At 38.1% G+C, this 21342-nt stretch overlaps 1 protein-coding gene across 2 annotated transcripts; it reads right to left on the minus strand.

The window, feature by feature from the left end:
* Positions 1-533: 533 nt before the first annotated feature.
* Positions 534-20869, minus strand: LOC116406988 (coiled-coil domain-containing protein 77-like). Of its 2 annotated transcripts, XM_031892321.1 has the most exons (4): positions 20715-20869; positions 19844-19996; positions 11049-11219; positions 534-555 (listed from the first exon to the last, which is right to left on the minus strand). In XM_031892321.1, exons 1-3 carry the CDS (start codon positions 20742-20744, stop codon positions 11097-11099), a joined length of 306 nt encoding a protein of 101 aa, XP_031748181.1. In that variant the 5' UTR covers positions 20745-20869; the 3' UTR covers positions 534-555; positions 11049-11096. The 2 variants fall into 2 exon arrangements, with proteins under 2 accessions (XP_031748181.1, XP_031748180.1); XM_031892320.1 differs by lacking the exon at positions 534-555 and having other exon boundaries at positions 10665-11219.
* Between the last annotated feature and the right edge of the window lie 473 nt (positions 20870-21342).

Consider the following 21342-nt stretch of genomic DNA (forward strand, 5'->3'; position numbering starts at 1 on the left):
ATCATTTAACCATTAAATAAACCCAATAGGGCTGTTCTGCCCCCAATAAGGGGTAATTATATCTTAGTTGGGATCAAGTACAGGTACTGTTTTATTATTACAGAGAAAAGGGAATCATTTAACCATTAAATAAACCCAATAGGGCTGTTCTGCCCCAATAAGGGGTAATTATATCTTAGTTGGGATCAAGTACAGGTACTGTACTTGATCCGTTTCTAATATCCCTTGTTCTAATAAGCCTGAATTCGCCCGATATAACCCACCCGTAGGTGGGGATACCGGGAGAAGATCAGCTCGCTTGGCAACGTGTATGGCCACCAATATTCTTCCTTCCTGGGCCGAACACACTATATTAATCCTAGAGGTAGAGCCAGGGTAGACCTTTATCTGTGGCTCCTTTTAGTGTGGCAGCTCCGTCAGTCTCCCTTGTGCTCTATCCGATTCTCAGTTCATTCTCCAGGCTCAGTTCCCCTTGAAATTTTTGTGTCTTTTTGTTGCCTTGCCGCACTGCATCCAGAATAGCAAGATCTTGGTTGGCCCGATGTTCAGCGTCACCTGAGAGGAGAGCAAAAAGAGGAGAGCAAGATTAATTCACATCTCCTCTCACCCCCACAGGGCCCTTACCCATAGGGTTCCTTCTTAGTTTGGTTATGAGCCGTCTCACTGTGTGTGTTTAATCCTCTAGTACAGCAATAGTAGTGTTATGAATTTTAAGCTCCCCCTACTGGCTAGAAAATGTAACTGCTGCTCCAAATATCAAATTACAGGTATGGGATCACTTATCTGGAAACCCGTTATCCAGAAAGCTCTGAATTACAGAATGCCGTCTCCCATAGACTCCATTTTAAACCTGATATTTCTTTTTATCTGTAATAATTAAACAGTACCTGTACTTGATCCCAACTAAGAGATAATTACCCCTTATTGGGCAGAACAGCCCTATTGGGTTTATTTAATGGTTAAATGATTCCCTTTTCTCTGTAATAATAAAACAGTACCTGTACTTGATCCCAACTAAGATATAATTACCCCTTATTGGGGGCAGAACAGCCCTATTGGGTTTATTTAATGGTTAAATGATTCCCTTTTCTCTGTAATAATAAAACAGTACCTGTACTTGATCCCAACTAAATATAATTACCCCTTATTGGGGGCAGAACAGCCCTATTGGGTTTATTTAATGGTTAAATGATTCCCTTTTCTCTGTAATAATAAAACAGTACCTGTACTTGATCCCAACTAAGATATAATTACCCCTTATTGGGGGCAGAACAGCCCTATTGGTTTAATTAATGTTTAATTGATTTTTTAGTAGATGTTAAATATTGGGTATTGGAAAATAAGTTGAATCCCAGGCCTGAATGGGCTAACATGGTTCAAATGTGCACACTGACGACAATTCACAGTATCCCTCAAATATACCATTGTTCCTTAAGTCTGGAATGTGATTGACAGGAAACATATGGTCTTAGGGGTAATACAGTGGGGGAGGATTTTCCAACAAGGATATATATCCGCAACAAAAGGCTGGTCTCACAGATATACAGACACACACACCCTTACACACACACACGCTCTCAATTCACTCTAACACATATGCATACATTGTTACTATTTTAAATTAATACATACATACTTTGTATTGTATTGGGAAGCTGTCAATATTGTTTGTGACTGGCTTAATCATTGGTAATTTGTATGTAACTTCTGTAACTCTTTTCCACACATTAAATATACTTAAAATATCACCTGGTGAGTGGTGTTTGCTGACCATAGTACTTACACAAATATATTAAAGAAAGGATAATTATAACAGATGGCGAGTCCAACCAAAATATAGCCCTGGGCATTACACATATACACACTCTGTCAGCTTCAAAGGGGGACAGAAGGGTGTAGCTGAACTGAAGCTTCCAGATGTCTATATGAGTAAAAGAACCTAGAAGTTACTTGTGTAAGTATTAATAGCGGGCGCAGGAGGAATATTCTGCTTTCCGGTGAGTATGGATTTTCTTGATAATTTGGCTAGGAAAAGCAAATTGAGTTTAAAATCCCTCATAGCATTATGTCTGATGCAGAGATATGGTCAGATATGTATAGTCAATGTGTGGAGGCAAATGTTAAGTTAGAAGAAGGAATGTCATTTTCTAAGATGAAGCACAAAATTAACAATGTTATGTTAATGGTGAAAACATTTAATATGTTGATGTGCTCAGGTAGGAGGGAACTGATGTAGAAGACTATCTCATTCTGGTGGAAAAAGTTGAATGTGACACAGTTAGTACTGACTGTCTGGCTAAGGGGATTGCTCAGCATGAACTGAGATTGGCAGCAGTAGAATCAGTTTTGCAAAGGAATAACCAGTTTCGGTTATTACAAAAGAACAGAGATCTATGTTTATTCCGGATCTCAGTGATCCAGAATTAGATTATGACAGGGCAAAACTGCAGTTAAAAGTTAATAAACAACTTTTAAAAATTGTGAAAAACATTCCACATTTTAATGCAAATAAGAGTGTTTTAATGAATTGTGATCTGTTCGAGTCTCATATAGCGAGATATGAGTTAAGTGAAGAACAGAAGAATAAAGTGTTCAAACTGTGGGTGCCAGCACGTATTTCCCAGAGGTTATTAATACCTGTGAGTGCTCCCGGCACTGATACAGATGGAATCTAATACACGGCACAAGAAGGGACAGGCTATTAATGCTTAATTATATAATTAATGGTGAGAATATGCTTGATATAGAGGTGCTTAATAATCTAGAGACCTCTATAGATGATGACCCCTTTACATTTCTGGTTTGTTTGAGCAAGTTTACAGGCTGGTTATGGGTATTGGAGAAGATCAAGTTTCACAGCAAATGATTAAAGCTTTTGTAAACAAGTTTAAATATCTAGGTCCTGGTGCTAATATTTTTGCTTGCAGTCTTGATACACTTCAGAAAGCAGCATCACATATAGATAAGTACAGGAGACAGCTTGTATTGCAGAACTCAAGCCCCTCAAACAGTCACGTGATAAGGAAATATGCCAATCCCATAAAGCAAAAATAAGAGAATATTTTTGCCATTTTTGCAAACGACCAAATCATTTTTTCAAAAAGTGCTTTAAGAGACGTAAATTAATCAAAAAGCAAATTAAAAATGATAACGATTCTGAAATGAGGCAAGAGCAAGCTCAGGTCTGTGCTGTACACAGGCAAGGGAACCTGATGCACAGAATGGCCGCTCCCAGGGTCCCATGAATAGAACAGTCTGTCGGTATAAAAGACTCAGGACTGAAGAGAAAAGGAGTTACTCATTGTTACTGAGAAAAGGAATATGCACATTATAGGGTTAGTGATAAAGAAATGTTAGTACTTATTTCTTAAAGGTTTATAAACATTGTGTAAATGAATATAATTGGGCATACCAATTGAGAAAAACTTTTACATGGAAATATGTAGCAGTGTTATTGTGATTGTAATGTTTTTTCATTGAACCTTCAGAAGCAAGAAGTTTAATATGTGTATAAAATGATTTATACTGTAGAATTTCTGCAAATTATAACCCCCTATTTAGCAAATGCCAAGTTAGGTTTGTTGAAAACAATTTTGGCAGTGGAATCATAAACATCAGAATTGTATTGTTATTTGTAGCATAAAGTGTCTCTGTATGCAATATGGGTTTTGAAGCCATATACTGTCTGTAGCCTAAATGTCAGGAAATTATTCTTGAGATTATGCAGCCCAGATTATAATGGTATAAGGGAGACAGGGAATATTAAGGAAATAGAATTGTCTCACCCAAAAGTTGTGGAGCAGAATTTATTAATCTATTATTCAAAGTTGGCTTATGATGATCAAATAAAGGAGGTTTGGTGTGATTGGTTCAGATTTCTAAGGCTGGGTGAATGACTAGGTTGAAAATTATTTTGGAGGATTTTTAAGATTCAGTGTAGTTAAAAGGTATCAGCACTGTTTTCCTATTTAAACAAGGCTCTCAGGAATATTGTACCAACCCCCATGCCAGAGTGATATGTTTTTCTAGTCTGTTTTACTAGAACCAGGAGAATATTGTGTTTCCACTGATTAATATGTTAGAAAGATATTGCTCTAACAAAATCCGAGGTGATTTGAAGAAGCATATGCCCAGTGATTGATTGACATTATGGGCTGGATAGTCTTGAAACATATAATATAGGGTATATGGTAGGCACATTGTGGATTCAGAGGTGGAAGTAGGCATGGAGCATGATTTTTGACGGAGTGGGGGTCCATAAATCTTAAGACTTTGTCTAGTTTCCCTTTGTTTTTTCAGCTGTTGGGGCCCCTAACTCAGGCCCTGGAACCCTTTTGTGTGTACATCCTCTGTCTTCATTGTGTTGTTTCATCTGGTTCTCCAGAATGCCATACAGTCATTCCCATTCATACAGGGGCCTTATTATAGCAGACTTTGGTTCCAAGGGCACACTGGTAACATTCAGGTTACACCAGGGAGTGATGTGTAGAATTGCTCAGTCATAGGTATTGTGTTCATATAATGAGCATACTTCTACTGTATAAAAGTTTGGGACAGTTAAACAAAGCTTATTTTGTGAAGATTGCATTGTATTTCCATGTAAATTGTTTCATAAACGGAGGGAAATTATTATTATAGGAAAATTTTGGCATATTTCCCAATAAGGGAATTATTTCACAAACCTTTACCAAATAAGTACAGGAACAAGAGAGAATACATTTCTAATCTATAATTGCATTAGTACAACCCAATTTTTGGTTTGTATTTAGATAAAGGGTAACAGGAAAAGATGGGAAATTTGATATGGAGCTAGAAAGCTTGAATACACTAACATCTGCCAGGGGATTTCACAGAGAGTAAAAAGTAGGCTTAGGCCCTGAGTGATACATAAGGAGAGTAAAAGTTAAACAGATGAAATTACTGAAGGTGTAAAGAATGTTAGGACCTTGTAAACTAGTAAAATGAAAGCATACTAACTTATATATTGTTTAACTAATTGTGAAATTTGCCAAGTTTTTGTGATTTTTCAGATGGGTTTCTTCCTCTACTGAACAGACCAAGGATAATAAAGGAATGTGTTGTCTTCTTGGTAGTCCATGGACAGACAATGCATGCAGTGTGGTTTTATGTGACATTGTTTAAGGAATATTTTTAAGGACTGTCTGTTAATCCTTTGTCTCATAAGTTTGTTATATGTTTTGTTTGTAGTGGACTAACAGGAGCATGATTGCATGGTTCCAATACAGGAAAATCCTAATTAACATTGATTAATCTGCTCTCTGCTAACTACACTGTACTTGATCCAAGTAGTTTTTATGTGTTTAAATTTGAAATGTAAAGGTGCACATACTAAAGTCCTGCGCAGGTTAATAAATTGTTTTTTTTTTATTAAATTATTATTGGTAATGTACATTTTAAACCATTCAAATTATGAATATGTTGGAAGAGTACTCTATATACAGCTTATGGACCTTTGATAGTTTGGATAATCATATGACCTGGCCAGTTATGTGATGAAATGTTTAAACCTATCAAAGATGATTATAAGATGTATATGTTTAATAACTATGGTTTAATAACTAAGTTATGATTATGGATCCAATATTTTTTTTTTTTTTTTTTTCTTGCAAGATCATCAACTGTATATACATATGTTTTAGGTTTGTTTGGAGGTATAAAGTCATACTCAGTGTTAATTTTTTTATACGTGTAATGTAAATATAATGTCCATCAAAGTTTAGATTGCAAAGGTTAATTAGTTTAACCTGTATGATATTAGTCAAAATATTGAACTGGTTTCCAGTAGAGAGGAGCATTATTGCAAGAGGTTAACTAACATTATATAAATAAGAAATGTTATCTAGATACTATTTCTAAATCTATGAAAGAAGATGTCATTATAGAAATGTTACTATGGACCACATATTAAGATATGATGTAAGAATTGGACCAACTTTAATGCAGGCAGGAATTATTAAGGCATGAGGCAATGCTGGGATGGATAGGATTATGTTTTTTAAGGTCTCAAATAATGGTCTTTTTGACTATGTTTATTGTTTTAACATGGAGTCTGGTTAAATTGGTTGAGAACCTTGGTTTAAGGGTCTTTCAAACAGATGGTTTTGGTATCCTATGGCATGGGGTCACATGTGGTTCCATACTATACACACATACTACTGATCTATATATGATATAGTCAATACAGGGTATAAAGTGTATGTGTTAGGATTTTGATTCTATTTTTCCTCATATTATATTAACACTAATGAAAATGGTAAGACCATAAGCTCCAGTGACAAATACTTTCCAAAGCAAAGAACAAAGAACTCATTCTTGTTTTAACAACATGTATATGTGGTATCATTATTTGTATAAATAAGAGTAAAGTGTGTCATGGCTAATGGGCCGGCTCAGCAAAATAAAGCAAAGTTGGGGATTTAACATTTCATTGTACAGGAATACATCTTAGACACTTATCTGGATGAGAAGAAACATCTGAATAACATCAGCTGCTGAAATATTACTTTTATATTTCATAGGAAATATTAAATGTGTTGATCATGGGGAAAAGTATCACATGGATAACAACATCATGGGATAGATAACAGATTATATAGTTTAAGAGTGTTTTCCTTAATATGCAATTATGTTGGGACCAGGGAAATAGTTATTACTTACAACATTTTAAAAGATTAAAGTAATGTAAGTGGACAATAATGATTTTTATGTCTATGCCTAAAACACATGTTTGTTAAGAACTGGGAAGAAGGCATCATTTTTACATGTTTTCATTTTTATTTATAATTTTTTCCCATTTATGTTTGCCTCTGCATTTCATAAGATATTTATGATTTTCAATAGGAAGGACATTATTAATAATGAAATGCATAACATCATATTCATGAGAATGGCATGGTAATACAGTGATAGAATTTTAGATTAGTATAAATGTGCAGTTTAGCATAGCTATAGGCCGCGCTGGACAAGACTCTGCAAAAACACAGAAGAGGAACAACATCCTTTGAAGAGAAGTGCTGGTTTTGGTGTGAAGTGATTTGCAACACAGACTGTGACTCAGGGTGAAATTATACTTGAAAGATAACATTCATAAGGGTTACCGGAGAAATTATTTGATTCTGAACTTTATGAACTGTTCACAAAGAGACTCATTCCTCCTGATTCTGTCTGTGTCTGGTTCAGTCTCTAACAGACTGTTTTTCTAAGATCCTGCTAAAGACTGTGTTATTACTGCTTATTCAAGTCCCACCATCCTTTCATTGGGTACGGCCTATGTTATGGCTGCAAAAATGCCAAGAACCCCAGAGGGGCATTGGTGATGCCGGTACTGTACAACTCCCTGATTCTATACAGGTGCTTAGTGGCTGATCTGCTATAAGAGCCAAGGCTTAAATCCATTGGGCCCTACAGGACAAAGGGTTGCAGGAGTGCCGCGGGATTTACCCAAGCTACAGGGAGCCCATCTGGATTCATTCACAGGGGAAATGTTTGATGGATATGGAGTAACAGAATGTAACAAGGAATGCCAGAGACTGTAACTTTGGTATAACTGACTCCCATAATTGAGTACCGTACTTTCATTTGCCACTTTTGATTTGCTGACACATTTTAATGCAAACCATGAGAGGTGTGGTAAGAAATTAATTGGCAGGCAGTGGCAGTTACAGTTTCAATTGCAGTGAAACACAGGGCTATGATCAAAGACTGTAATGTAAAGTCAAACCAGGAAACCGTGAATGGATGAGCAGAGGATGGAACCGCCTATAGATAATAGATTATTTTTAATCTTCTAAATTATCACTGTTTACCATCTCATTACATAATATTACATAAGTTGTCATTTGTACAATGAACATTGGGATATTGCAAAGAATTCCTGGAAATTTGTAGACTGGGTTTTCAAGGACTCTCTCTTCAAAGTTCTTTTCCAGTTTGTGTACAAATATTATGTTTGTCAAGTCAGTGTGCAAAGGGGGAAATGTTAAATATTGGGTATTGGAAAATAAGTTGAATCCCAGGCCTGAATGGGCAACATGGTTCAAATGTGCACACTGACGACAATTCACAGTATCCCTCAATATACCATTGTTCCTTAAGTCTGGAATGTGATTGACAGGAAACATATGGTCTTAGGGGTAATACAGTGGGGAGGATTTTCCAACAAGGATATATATCCGCAACAAAAGGCTGGTCTCACAGATATACAGACACACCACACCCTTACCCAGAGGCAGAAAAAGCCCCCCAGCCCAATAAATAGTGACTGTCTGTGGCACCTTCCACCCCCCTGGCATTCCCAGTACCCAGAGGCAGAAAAGCCCCCCAGCCCAATAAATTGTGACTGTCTGTGGCACCTTCCACCCCCTGGCATTCCCAGTACCCAGAGGCACAAACAGCCCCCCCAGCCCAAAAAATAGTGATTGTCTGTGGCACCTTACAGCCCCCCTGGCATTCCCAGTACCCAGAGGCACAAACAGCCCCCCCAGCCCAATAAATAGTGACTGTCTGTGGCACCTTACAGCCCCCCTGGCATTCCCAGTACCCAGAGGCAAAACAGCCCCCCCCAGCCCAATAAATAGTGACTGTCTGTGGCACCTACCAGCCCCTGGCATTCCCAGTACCCAGAGGAATAAACAGCCCCCCCAGCCCAATAAATAGGGACTGTCTGTGGCACCTACCAGCCCCCTGGCATTCCCAGTACCCAGAGGAATAAACAGCCCCCCAGCCCAATAAATAGGGACTGTCTGTGGAACCTTACAGCCCCCCTGGCATTCCCAGTACCCAGAGGAACAAACAGCCCCCCCCCCCAGCCCAATAAATAGTGACTGTCTGTGGCACCTTCCACCCCCCTGGCATTCCCAGTACCCAGAGGAAAAAACAGCCCCCCCAGCCCAATAAATAGTGACTGTCTGTGGCACCTTAAAGCCCCCCTGGCATTCCAGTACCCAGAGGCACAAAAGCCCCCCCCAGCCCAATAAATAGTTAGTGTCTGTGGCACCTTACAGCCCCCCTGGCATTCCCAGTACCCAGAGGCAGAAAAGCCCCCCAGCCCAATAAATAGTGACTGTCTGTGGCACCTTCCACCCCCTGGCATTCCCAGTACCCAGAGGCAGAAAAAGCCCCCCAGCCCAATAAATAGTGACTGTCTGTGGCACCTTCCACCCCCCTGGCATTCCCAGTACCCAGAGGCACAAACAGCCCCCCCAGCCCAAAAATAGTGATTGTCTGTGGCACCTTACAGCCCCCTGGCATTCCCAGTACCCAGAGGCACAAACAGCCCCCCCAGCCCAATAAATAGTGACTGTCTGTGGCACCTACCAGCCCCCTGGCATTCCCAGTACCCAGAGGCACAAACAGCCCCCCCAGCCCAATAAATAGTGACTGTCTGTGGCACCTACCAGCCCCCTGGCATTCCCAGTACCCAGAGGAATAAACAGCCCCCCCCAGCCCAATAAATAGGGACTGTCTGTGGCACCTTACAGCCCCCCTGGAATTCCCAGTACCCAGATGCACAAACAGCCCCCCCAGCCCAATAAATAGTGACTGTCTGTGTAAGGGTTAATGTTTTAACTCCGTCTGTGCTTCTCTGCACTATATCTAAGCAGTCACGAACCGGTTCGATTTAATCTGTGCGTCGGCGAAACATCTGATATCGTCTGCGCATGTGCGTTGATCAGGGAACTTGTACAAACGATACAACCAGTATGTGTATTGCAAACAAGTACGACTTTATTTTGTTTTGATATTACTTATATAGTAGATAGAAAAACACATCCCATTATGCTTACGTATCATGGGTGGGTACATTGCAATTATTAGTAGAAATACAGAAATTATTTAATTAGCTGCTGAAGCTTTATTATGATCTCTTAGCCTTGAATATTAGCTGAGATAATCAAGGCCAAGAGCAACTTGGACAAAGACAAGATAATGAGGATAATCATAACAATTGAAGTAACACATTCACAGGCCTTCATGATTGAAAACAAAATTGTGTAAATTCAGCATTAAGCAATTTAAACCCCTATCATTAACTAGCTCGGTCTCACAGGAACAGTTTTGTGTGATCTCCACTACACTTACCTTAGGGACCAACTCACAATATAAAGGTAAATATCTGCACAACAGCAGCCTAGAGCCCACTGAGCATGTGCAGTGCCACTGACACACAGACCTGCTGTGGACAAAGTTAAAGGCCAGGATCATTAGTTTATAGGGCTGCTGACTCTCTGGGCTGGTACAGGGAGTTCAGTACATAAAATACAGCATTTCCAGCCAGAGTTTAGTTTTTGAATTATTTGCCTTCCTCTTCTGATTCTTTCAAGCTTTTAAATGGGGGTCACTGACCCAGTAGATAAAAAACAAAACAAAAAACTATTGCTCTGTGAACTTTATTTTTATCCTTCTATTCAGACCCTCTCCTATTCATATTCCTGTTTCTCATTTAAATCACTGCCTAGTTGCTAAGGTAAAAAGGCCCTGGCAACAAGATAGCTAAGGTTCCAAACTGGAGAGCTGCTGTACAAAAAGCTAAGCACAGGTATAGGACCTGTTATCCAGAATGCTCAGGACCTGGGGCTTTTTTCGGAAAAGGGATCTTTTCTGTAATTCGGATCTCCATACATTAAATTTACTAAAAAAATAATTTAAACATCATTTAAACCCAATAGGGCTGTTCTGCCCCCAATAAGGGGTAATTATATCTTAGTTGGGATCAAGTACAGGTACTGTTTTATTATTACAGAGAAAAGGGAATCATTTAACCATTAAATAAACCCAATAGGGCTGTTCTGCCCCCAATAAGGGGTAATTATATCTTAGTTGGGATCAAGTACAGGTACTGTACTTGATCCGTTGTTCTAATATCCCTTGTTCTAATAAGCCTGAATTCGCCCGATATAACCCACCCGTAGGTGGGGATACCGGGAGAAGATCAGCTCGCTTGGCAACGTGTATGGCCACCAATATTCTTCCTTCCTGGGCCGAACACACTATATAATCCTAGAGGTAGAGCCAGGGTAGACCTTTATCTGTGGCTCCTTGTTTAGTGTGGCAGCTCCGTCAGTCTCCCTTGTGCTCTATCCGATTCTCAGTTCATTCTCCAGGCTCAGTTCCCCTTGAAATTTTTGTGTCTTTTTGTTGCCTTGCCGCACTGCATCCAGAATAGCAAGATCTTGGTCTGGCCCGATGTTCAGCGTCACCTGAGAGGAGAGCAAAAAGAGGAGAGCAAGATTAATTCACATCTCCTCTCACCCCCACAGGGCCCTTACCCATAGGGGTTCCTTCTTAGTTTGGTTATGAGCCGTCTCACTGTGTGTGTTTAATCCTCTAGTACAGCAATAGTAGTGTTATGAATTTTAAGCTCCCCCTACTGGCTAGAAAATGTAACTGCTGCTCCAAATATCAAATTACAGGTATGGGATCACTTATCTGGAAACCCGTTATCCAGAAAGCTCTGAATTACAGAATGCCGTCTCCCATAGACTCCATTTTAAACCTGATTTTCTTTTTATCTGTAATAATAAAACAGTACCTGTACTTGATCCCAAATAAGAGATAATTACCCCTTATTGGGGCAGAACAGCCCTATTGGGTTTATTTAATGGTTAAATGATTCCTTTTCTCTGTAATAATAAAACATACCTGTACTTGATCCCAACTAAGATATAATTACCCCCTTATTGGGGGCAGAACAGCCCTATTGGGTTTATTTAATGGTTAAATGATTCCCTTTTCTCTGTAATAATAAAACAGTACCTGTACTTGATCCCAACTAAGATATAATTACCCCTTATTGGGGGCAGAACAGCCCTATTGGGTTTTATTTAATGGTTAAATGATTCCCTTTTCTCTGTAATAATAAAACAGTACCTGTACTTGATCCCAACTAAGATATAATTACCCCTTATTGGGGGCAGAACAGCCCTATTGGGTTTAATTAATGTTAATTGATTTTTTAGTAGATGTTAAATATTGGGGTATTGGAAAATAAGTTGAATCCCAGGCCTGAATGGGCTAACAATGGTTCAAATGTGCACACTGACGACAATTCACAGTATCCCTCAAATATACCATTGTTCCTTAAGTCTGGAATGTGATTGACAGGAAACATATGGTCCTTAGGGGTAATACAGTGGGGGAGGATTTTCCAACAAGGATATATATCCGCAACAAAAGGCTGGTCTCACAGATATACAGACACACACACCCTTACACACACACACGCTCTCAATTCACTCTAACACATATGCATACATTGTTACTATTTTAAAATTAATACATACATACTTTGTATTGTATTGGGAAGCTGTCAATATTGTTTGTGACTGGCTTAATCATTGGTAATTTGTATGTAACTTCTGTACTCTTTTCCACACATTAAATATACTTAAAATATCACCTTGGTGAGTGGTGTTTGCTGACCATAGTACTTACACAAATATATTAAAGAAAGGATAATTATAACAGATGGCGAGTCCCAACCAAAATATAGCCCCTGGGCATTACACATATACACACTCTGTCAGCTTCAAAGGGGGACAGAAGGGTGTAGCTGAACTGAAGCTTCCAGATGTCTATATGAGTAAAAGAACCTAGAAGTACTTGTGTAAGTATTAATAGCGGGCGCAGGAGGAATATCTGCTTTCCGGTGAGTATGGATTTTCTTGATAATTTGGCTAGGAAAAGCAAATTTGAGTTTAAAATCCCTCATAGCATTATGTCTGATGCAGAGATATGGTCAGATATGTATAGTCAATGTGTGGAGGCAAATGTTAAGTTAGAAGAAGGAATGTCATTTTCTAAGATGAAGCACAAAATTAACAATGTTATGTTAATGGTGAAAACATTTAATATGTTGATGTGCCTCAGGTAGGAAGGAACTGATGTAGGAAAGACTAATTCTCATTCTGGTGAGGAAAAAGTTGAATGTGACACAGTTAGTACTGACTGTCTGGCTAAGGGGATTGCTCAGCATGAACTGAGATTGGCAGCAGTAGAATCAGTTTTGCAAAGGAATAACCAGGTTTTCGGTTATTACAAAAGAACAGAGATCTATGTTTATTCCGGATCTCAGTGATCCAGAATTAGATTATGACAGGGCAAAACTGCAGTTAAAAGTTAATAACAACTTTTAAAAATTGTGAAAAACATTCCACATTTTAATGCAAATAAGAGTGTTTTAATGAATTGTGATCTGTTCGAGTCTCATATAGCGAGATATGAGTTAAGTGAAGAACAGAAGAATAAAGTGTTCAAACTGTGGGTGCCAGCACGTATTTCCCAGAGGTTATTAATACCTGTGAGTGCTCCGGCACTGATACAGATGGGAATCTAATACACGGCACAAGAAGGGACAGGCTATTAATGCTTAATTATATAATTAATGGTGAGAATATGCTTGATATAGAGGTGCTTAATAATCTAGAGACCTCTATAGATGATGACCCCTTTACATTTCTGGTTTTGTTTGAGCAAAGTTTACAGGCTGGTTATGGGTATTGGAGAAGATCAAGTTACACAGCAAATGATTAAAGCTTTGTAAACAAGTTTAAATATCTAGGTCCTGGTGCTAATATTTTTGCTTGCAGTCTTGATACACTTCAGAAAGCAGCATCACATATAGATAAGTACAGGAGACAGCTTGTATTGCAGAACTCAAGCCCCTCAAACAGTCACGTGATAAGGGAAATATGCCAATCCCATAAAGCAAAAATAAGAGAATATTTTTGCCATTTTTGCAAACGACCAAATCATTTTTTCAAAAAGTGCTTTAAGAGACGTAAATTAATCAAAAAGCAAATTAAAAATGATAACGATTCTGAAATGAGGCAAGAGCAAGCTCAGGTCTGTGCTGTTACACAGGCAAGGGAACCTGATGCACAGAATGGCCGCTCCCAGGGTCCATGAATAGAACAGTCTGTCGGTATAAAAGACTCAGGACTGAAGAGAAAAGGAGTTACTCATTGTTACTGAGAAAAGGAATATGCACATTATAGGGTTAGTGATAAAGAAATGTTAGTACTTATTTCTTAAAGGTTTATAAACATTGTGTAAATGAATATAATTGGGCATACCAATTGAGAAAAACTTTTACATGGAAATATGTAGCAGTGTTATTGTGATTGTAATGTTTTTTTCATTGAACCTTCAGAAGCAAGAAAGTTTAATATGTGTATAAAATGATTTATACTGTAGAATTTCTGCAAATTATAACCCCCTATTTAGCCAAATGCCAAGTTAGGTTTGTTGAAAAGCAATTTTGGCAGTGGAATCATAAACATCAGAATTGTATTGTTATTTGTAGCATAAAGTGTCTCTGTATGCAATATGGGTTTTGAAGCCATATACTGTCTGTAGCCTAAATGTCAGGAAATTATTCTTGAGATTATGCAGCCCAGATATTATAATGGGTATAAGGGAGACAGGGAATATTAAAGGAAATAGAATGATCTCACCCAAAAGTTGTGGAGCAGAATTTATTAATCTATTATTCAAAGTTGGCTTATGATGATCAAATAAAGGAGGTTTGGTGTTGATTGGTTCAGATTTCTAAGGCTGGGTGAATGACTAGGTTGAAAATTATTTTGGAGGATTTTTAAGATTCAGTGTAGTTAAAAGGTATCAGCACTGTTTTCCTATTTAAACAAGGCTCTCAGGAATATTGTACCAACCCCCATGCCAGAGTGATATGTTTTTCTAGTCTGTTTTACTAGAACCAGGAGAATATTGTGTTTCCACTGATTAATATGTTAGAAAGATATTGTCTCTAACAAAATCCGAGGTGATTTGAAGAAGCATATGCCCAGTGATTGATTGACATTATGGGGCTGGATAGTCTTGAAACATATAATATAGGGTATATGGTAGGCACATTGTGGATTCAGAGGTGGAAGGTAGGCATGGAGCATGATTTTTGACGGATGTGGGGGTCCATAAATTCTTAAGACTTTGTCTAGTTTCCCTTTGTTTTTTCAGCTGTTGGGGCCCCTAACTCAGGCCCTGGGAACCCTTTTGTGTGTACATCCTCTGTCTTCATTGTGTTGTTTCATCTGGTTCTCCAGAATGCCATACAGTCATTCCCATTCATACAGGGGCCTTATTATAGCAGACTTTGGTTCCAAGGGGCACACTGGTAACATTCAGGTTACACCAGGGAGTGATGTGTAGAATTGCTCAGTCATAGGTATTGTGTTCATATAATGAGCATACTTCTACTGTATAAAAGTTGGGGACAGTTAAACAAAGCTTATTTTGTGAAGATTGCATTGTATTTCCATGTAAATTGTTTCATAAACGGAGGGAAATTATTATTATAGGAAATTTTGGCATATTTCCCAATAAGGGAATTATTTCACAAACCTTTACCAAATAAGTACAGGAACAAGAGAGTAAATACATTTCTAATCTATAATTGCATTAGTACAACCCAATTTTTGGTTTGTATTTAGATAAAGGGTAACAGGGAAAGATGGGAAATTTGATATGGGAGCTAGAAAGCTTGAATACACTAACATCTGCCAGGGGGATTTCACAGAGAGTAAAAAGTAGGCTTAGGCCCTGAGTGATACATAAGGAGAGTAAAAGTTAAACAGATGAAATTACTGAAGGTGTAAAGAATGTTAGGACCTTGTAAACTAGTAAAATGAAAGCATACTAACTTATATATTGTTTAACTAATTGTGAAATTTGCCAAGTTTTTGTGATTTTTCAGATGGGTTTCTTCCTCTACTGAACAGACCAAGGATAATAAAGGAATGTGTTGTCTTCTGGTAGTCCATGGACAGACAATGCATGCAGTGTGGTTTTATGTGACATTGTTTAAGGAATATTTTTAAGGACTGTCTGTTAATCCTTTGTCTCATAAGTTTGTTATATGTTTGTTTGTAGTGACTAACAGGAGCATGATTGCATGGTTCCAATACAGGAAAATCCTAATTAACATTGATTAATCTGCTCTCTGCTAACTACACTGTACTTGATCCAAGTAGTTTTTATGTGTTTAAATTTGAAATGTAAAGGTGCACATACTAAAGTCCTGCGCAGGTTAATAAATTGTTTTTTTTTATAAATTATTATTGGTAATGTACATTTTAAACCATTCAAATTATGAATATGTTGGAAGAGTACTCTATATACAGCTTATGGACCTTTGATAGTTTGGATAATCATATGACCTGGCCAGTTATGTGATGAAATGTTTAAACCTATCAAAGATGATTATAAGATGTATATGTTTAATAACTATGGTTTAATAACTAAGTTATGATTATGGATCCAATATTTTTTTTTTTTTTTTTTTCTTGCAAGATCATCAACTGTATATACATATGTTTTAGGTTTGTTTGGAGGTATAAAGTCATACTCAGTGTTAATTTTTTTATACGTGTAATGTAAAATATAATGTCCATCAAAGTTTAGATTGCAAAGGTTAATTAGTTTAACCTGTATGATATTAGTCAAACTATTGAACTGGTTTCCAGTAGAGAGGAGCATTATTGCAAGAGGTTAACTAACATTAATATAAATAAGAAATGTTATCTAGATACTATTTCTAAATCTATGAAAGAAGATGTCATTATAGAAATGTTACTATGGACCACATATTAAGATATGATGTAAGAATGATGACCAACTTTAATGCAGGCAGGAATTATTAAGGCATGAGGCAACTGCTGGGATGGATAGGATTATGTTTTTTAAGGTCTCAAATAATGGTCTTTTTGACTATGTTTATTTGTTTTAACATGGAGTCTGGTTAAATTGGTTGAGAACCTTGGTTTTTAAGGGTCTTTCAAACAGATGGGTTTTGGTATCCTATGGCATGGGGTCACATGTGGTTCCATACTATACACACATACTACTGATCTATATATGATATAGTCAATACAGGGTATAAAGTGTATGTGTTAGGATTTTGATTCTATTTTTCCTCAATAGTTATATTAACACTAATGAAAATGGTAAGACCATAAGGCTCCAGTGACAAATACTTTCCAAAGCAAAGAACAAAGAACTCATTCTTGTTTTAACAACATGTATATGTGGTATCATTATTTGTATAAATAAGAGTAAAGTGTGTCATGGCTAATGGGCCGGCTCAGCAAAATAAAGCAAAGTTGGGGATTTAACATTTCATTGTACAGGGAATACATCTTAGACACTTATCTGGATGAGAAGAAACATCTGAATAACATCAGCTGCTGAAATATTACTTTTATATTTCATAGGAAATATTAAATGTGTTGATCATGGGGAAAAGTATCACATGGATAACAACATCATGGGATAGATAACAGATTATATAGTTTAAGAGTGTTTTCCTTAATATGCAATTATGTTGGGACCAGGGAAATAGTTATTACTTACAACATTTTAAAAGATTAAAGTAATGTAAGTGGACAATAATGATTTTTATGTCTATGCCTAAAACACATGTTTGTTAAGAACTGGGAAGAAGGCATCATTTTTACATGTTTTCATTTTTATTTATAATTTTTTCCCATTTATGTTTGCCTTGCATTTTCATAAGATATTTATGATTTTCAATAGGAAGGACATTATTAATAATGAAATGCATAACATCATATTCATGAGAATGGCATGGTAATACAGTGATAGAATTTTAGATTAGTATAAATGTGCAGTTTAGCAGTAGCTATAGGCCGCGCTGGACAAGACTCTGCAAAACAACAGAAGAGGAACAACATCCTTTGAAGAGAAGTGCTGGTTTTGGTGTGAAGTGATTTGCAACACAGACTGTGACTCAGGGTGAAATTATACTTGAAAGATAACATTCATAAGGGTTACCGGAGAAATTATTTGATTCTGAACTTTATGAACTGTTCACAAAGAGACTCATTCCTCCTGATTCTGTCTGTGTCTGGTTCAGTCTCTAACAGACTGTTTTTCTAAGATCCTGCTAAAGACTGTGTTATTACTGCTTATTCAAGTCCCACCATCCTTTCATTGGGTACGGCCTATGTTATGGCTGCAAAAATGCCAAGAACCCCAGAGGGGCATTGGTGATGCCGGTACTGGTACAACTCCCTGATTCTATACAGGTGCTTAGTGGCTGATCTGCTATAAGAGCCAAGGCTTAAATCCATTGGGCCCTACAGGACAAAGGGTTGCAGGATGCCGGGGATTTACCCAAGCTACAGGGAGCCCATCTGGATTCATTCACAGGGGAAATGTTTGATGGATATGGAGTAACAGAATGTAACAAGGAATGCCAGAGACTGTAACTTGGTATAACTGACTCCCATAATTGAGTACCGTACTTTCATTTGCCACTTTTGATGTTTGCTGACACATTTTAATGCAAGACCATGAGAGGTGTGGTAAGAAATTAATTGGCAGTGCAGTGGCAGTTACAGTTTCAATTGCAGTGAAACACAGGGCTATGATCAAAGACTGTAATGTAAAGTCAAACCAGGAAACCGTGAATGGATGAGCAGAGGATGGAACCGCCTATAGATAATAGATTATTTTAATTCTTCTAAATTATCACTGTTTACCATCTCATTACATAATATTACATAAGTTGTCATTTGTACAATGAACATTTGGCATATTGCAAAGAATTCCTGGAAATTTGTAGACTGGGTTTTCAAGGACTCTCTCTTCAAAGTTCTTTTCCAGTTTGTGTACAAATATTATGTTCTTGTCAAGTCAGTGTGCAAAGGGGGAAATGTTAAATATTGGGTATTGGAAAATAAGTTGAATCCCAGGCCTGAATGGGCTAACATGGTTCAAATGTGCACACTGACGACAATTCACAGTATCCCTCAAATATACCATTGTTCCTTAAGTCTGGAATGTGATTGACAGGAAACATATGGTCTTAGGGGTAATACAGTGGGGGAGGATTTTCCAACAAGGATATATATCCGCAACAAAAGGCTGGTCTCACAGATATACAGACACACACACCCTTACACACACACACGCTCTCAATTCACTCTAACACATATGCATACATTGTTACTATTTTAAATTAATACATACATACTTTGTATTGTATTGGGAAGCTGTCAATATTGTTTGTGACTGGCTTAATCATTGGTAATTTGTATGTAACTTCTGTAACTCTTTTCCACACATTAAATATACTTAAAATATCACCTTGGTGAGTGGTGTTTGCTGACCATAGTACTTACACAAATATATTAAAGAAAGGATAATTATAACAGTAGACTTAAGGTATGGAGGTCCAAATTACGGAAAGACCCCATACCCAGAATACCCTTGGTTCCGAGCATTCTGGATAATGGGTTTTTACCTTCAAGTATGTTATAGAATGGTCAATTTTTAATTAGTCTTCATTTTTTTCATAGTTTTTTTTTTTTAATCATTTGCATTCTTCGTCTGGCTCTAAATGGGGGTCACTGACCCCGGCAGCCCATAAACTACTGCTCTGTGAGGCTACAGTTTTATTGTCCTTTTTTATTACTTATCGTTCTATTCAGGTGCTCTCCTACTCATGTTCAAGTCTCTTATTCAAAGCGCTGACTGGTTGCTAGACTAATTTGAACCCAAGCAACCAGACAGCTGCTGAAATTTCGAATTGGAAAGCTACTGAACAAAAGCTAAGTAAAATCCACAAATAAAAAAAAAAAGACCAATTGCAAATTGTCTCAGAATAGCCATCTCTTCTACTAGATTGTACTAGAAAATACCAGCCTGTGTGTTTTCCCCTGTTTGGTTAAGGTGACACTTAATATTTATTCTCTGCCATCTTGTTTCTGTATATAGATATGCTTTCGTATAAGGCAATGAGATGCGTGCAACAGAAAATCTTGCCGTCGGTCTATCCCAGACTCACCTTGAATAGTTGCTTCTCTACATCCTTTAACCGCAGTCTCAGCAGCTTGATGTCAGTCTTATAGCCCTCTACCTCCATGTTGCGCCTTTTCTCCAGAGCCTCGTATCTCTGCGCCATCAATTGCAGCCGCTTGGCCACCTTATCTGAACGTTCCTGGTATAAGAATAACATTGGATATTAATCTCACAAACAGATGTTGGGTAACTGTAACACTACAGGAGGACTAGGGGAGATAACCAGTCACATTTTTATAAAAGCGAACAAAGCGGTTTTTAATTATTTGCTTTCTTCTTCTGACTCTTTCCACAGTCAAATGGGGGTCACTGACCCCGGCAGCCAAGAAACTATTTCTCCGCGAGGCTACTTTTAATTGTGTTGATTTGAAAAACCCATCATACTGTTCTTCGACTTCAGCTTATTCTTCCGCTTTTTCTTCTTATTCTTAGCGCCCCCCATTTTCTAAACGCTACTCCACCTACAGCTTTAGGGGTACAACACCCAGACTCCCCACACTTCTTCGCCCTATAGCAGAGCAGGCTGCTTGTGCTTTTCTAAGCGATTCCCCCCGTCTTTTTGTGGCGCTGCTCCGAACACCCCAATTTTCCATTGACTTTGACAGGGAAGAGTGAAATGAAGAATGAAACAGCGACAATTGCTGGATCCCAAAGGGGGAGGGGCCAACAACAGCCAATCAAATATAACCCATTGACTTTAATGGGAAAATTTAAACTGCGGCCAATCTTACAGCTCTGAGGCTACAGTCCCCAAACTTGGATCACATAGTCATGGGGCCAGCCTGAATGAAAATATGATGATTGTTAGATGCCCAAAAGTGGGCGGAACTGTGAACAGCCAATTAGATTTTACGTACTGACTTGGCGAAAATCCAACCTGCTGCCATTCTCACAGTAATAACACCGGGGTCCCCAGACTCTGCAGAGTTAATGCAAAGTTTGCAGAGTTAGTCACTGGGTAAGTACAATTCCAGGTTAGAAAAAGTGGGCGGAGCCACTAACTGCCAATCAGATGTCACTTGTTGACTTTCAGTGGGGAAATTTAAATTGCTGCCATTCAGACAGTATTAAAACCAGGGTCCCCAAACTTTGCACAGTGGTTTTTACTATAGAACTGTGGTCCAAGGTTAGAAACAGTGGGCGGAGCCAACAGATCAAATTTCCTTTAGTGACTTCACGTTTTTTAACCCAACATAAAGTTTGTTCTCAAACTTCCATTTCTAGTTGTTATTGTTATTTCTTTATTCAGGCCCTCTCCTATTCATATACCAGTCTCTCACTCAAACCACTTCCTGGTTGCTAATTGGGTAATGTAAACCCTAGCAACCAGATGACTCGGGAGTGGCTGAACAAAAAGTAAAAGGAGATTTTGTGATACTCACCATTAAATCCTTTTCTCTCAGGGCGTCTGTGGGACACAGGGACCATGGGGACCATGGGGTATAGTATCTACCAGCAGGAGGCAGGACACTAGAGAGGAAGAAG

The sequence above is a fragment of the Xenopus tropicalis genome, chromosome 8 (assembly GCF_000004195.4).
Source record: "Xenopus tropicalis strain Nigerian chromosome 8, UCB_Xtro_10.0, whole genome shotgun sequence".
NCBI classification, from domain to species: Eukaryota; Metazoa; Chordata; class Amphibia; order Anura; family Pipidae; genus Xenopus; species Xenopus tropicalis.

Bases quoted from the DNA above. Each gene is read 5' to 3' on its own strand.
- LOC116406988 (XM_031892321.1), bottom strand. From the start codon at position 20,744: ATGGCAGCAGGTTGGATTTTCGCCAAGTCA. The intron at 19,997-20,714 runs GTACGTAAAATC...TTCTTATACCAG, and splicing joins GTTGGATTTTCGCCAAGTCA to GAACGTTCAGATAAGGTGGC. The intron at 11,220-19,843 runs GTGAGTCTGGGA...CTCTCCTCTCAG, and splicing joins TAGAGAAGCAACTATTCAAG to GTGACGCTGAACATCGGGCC.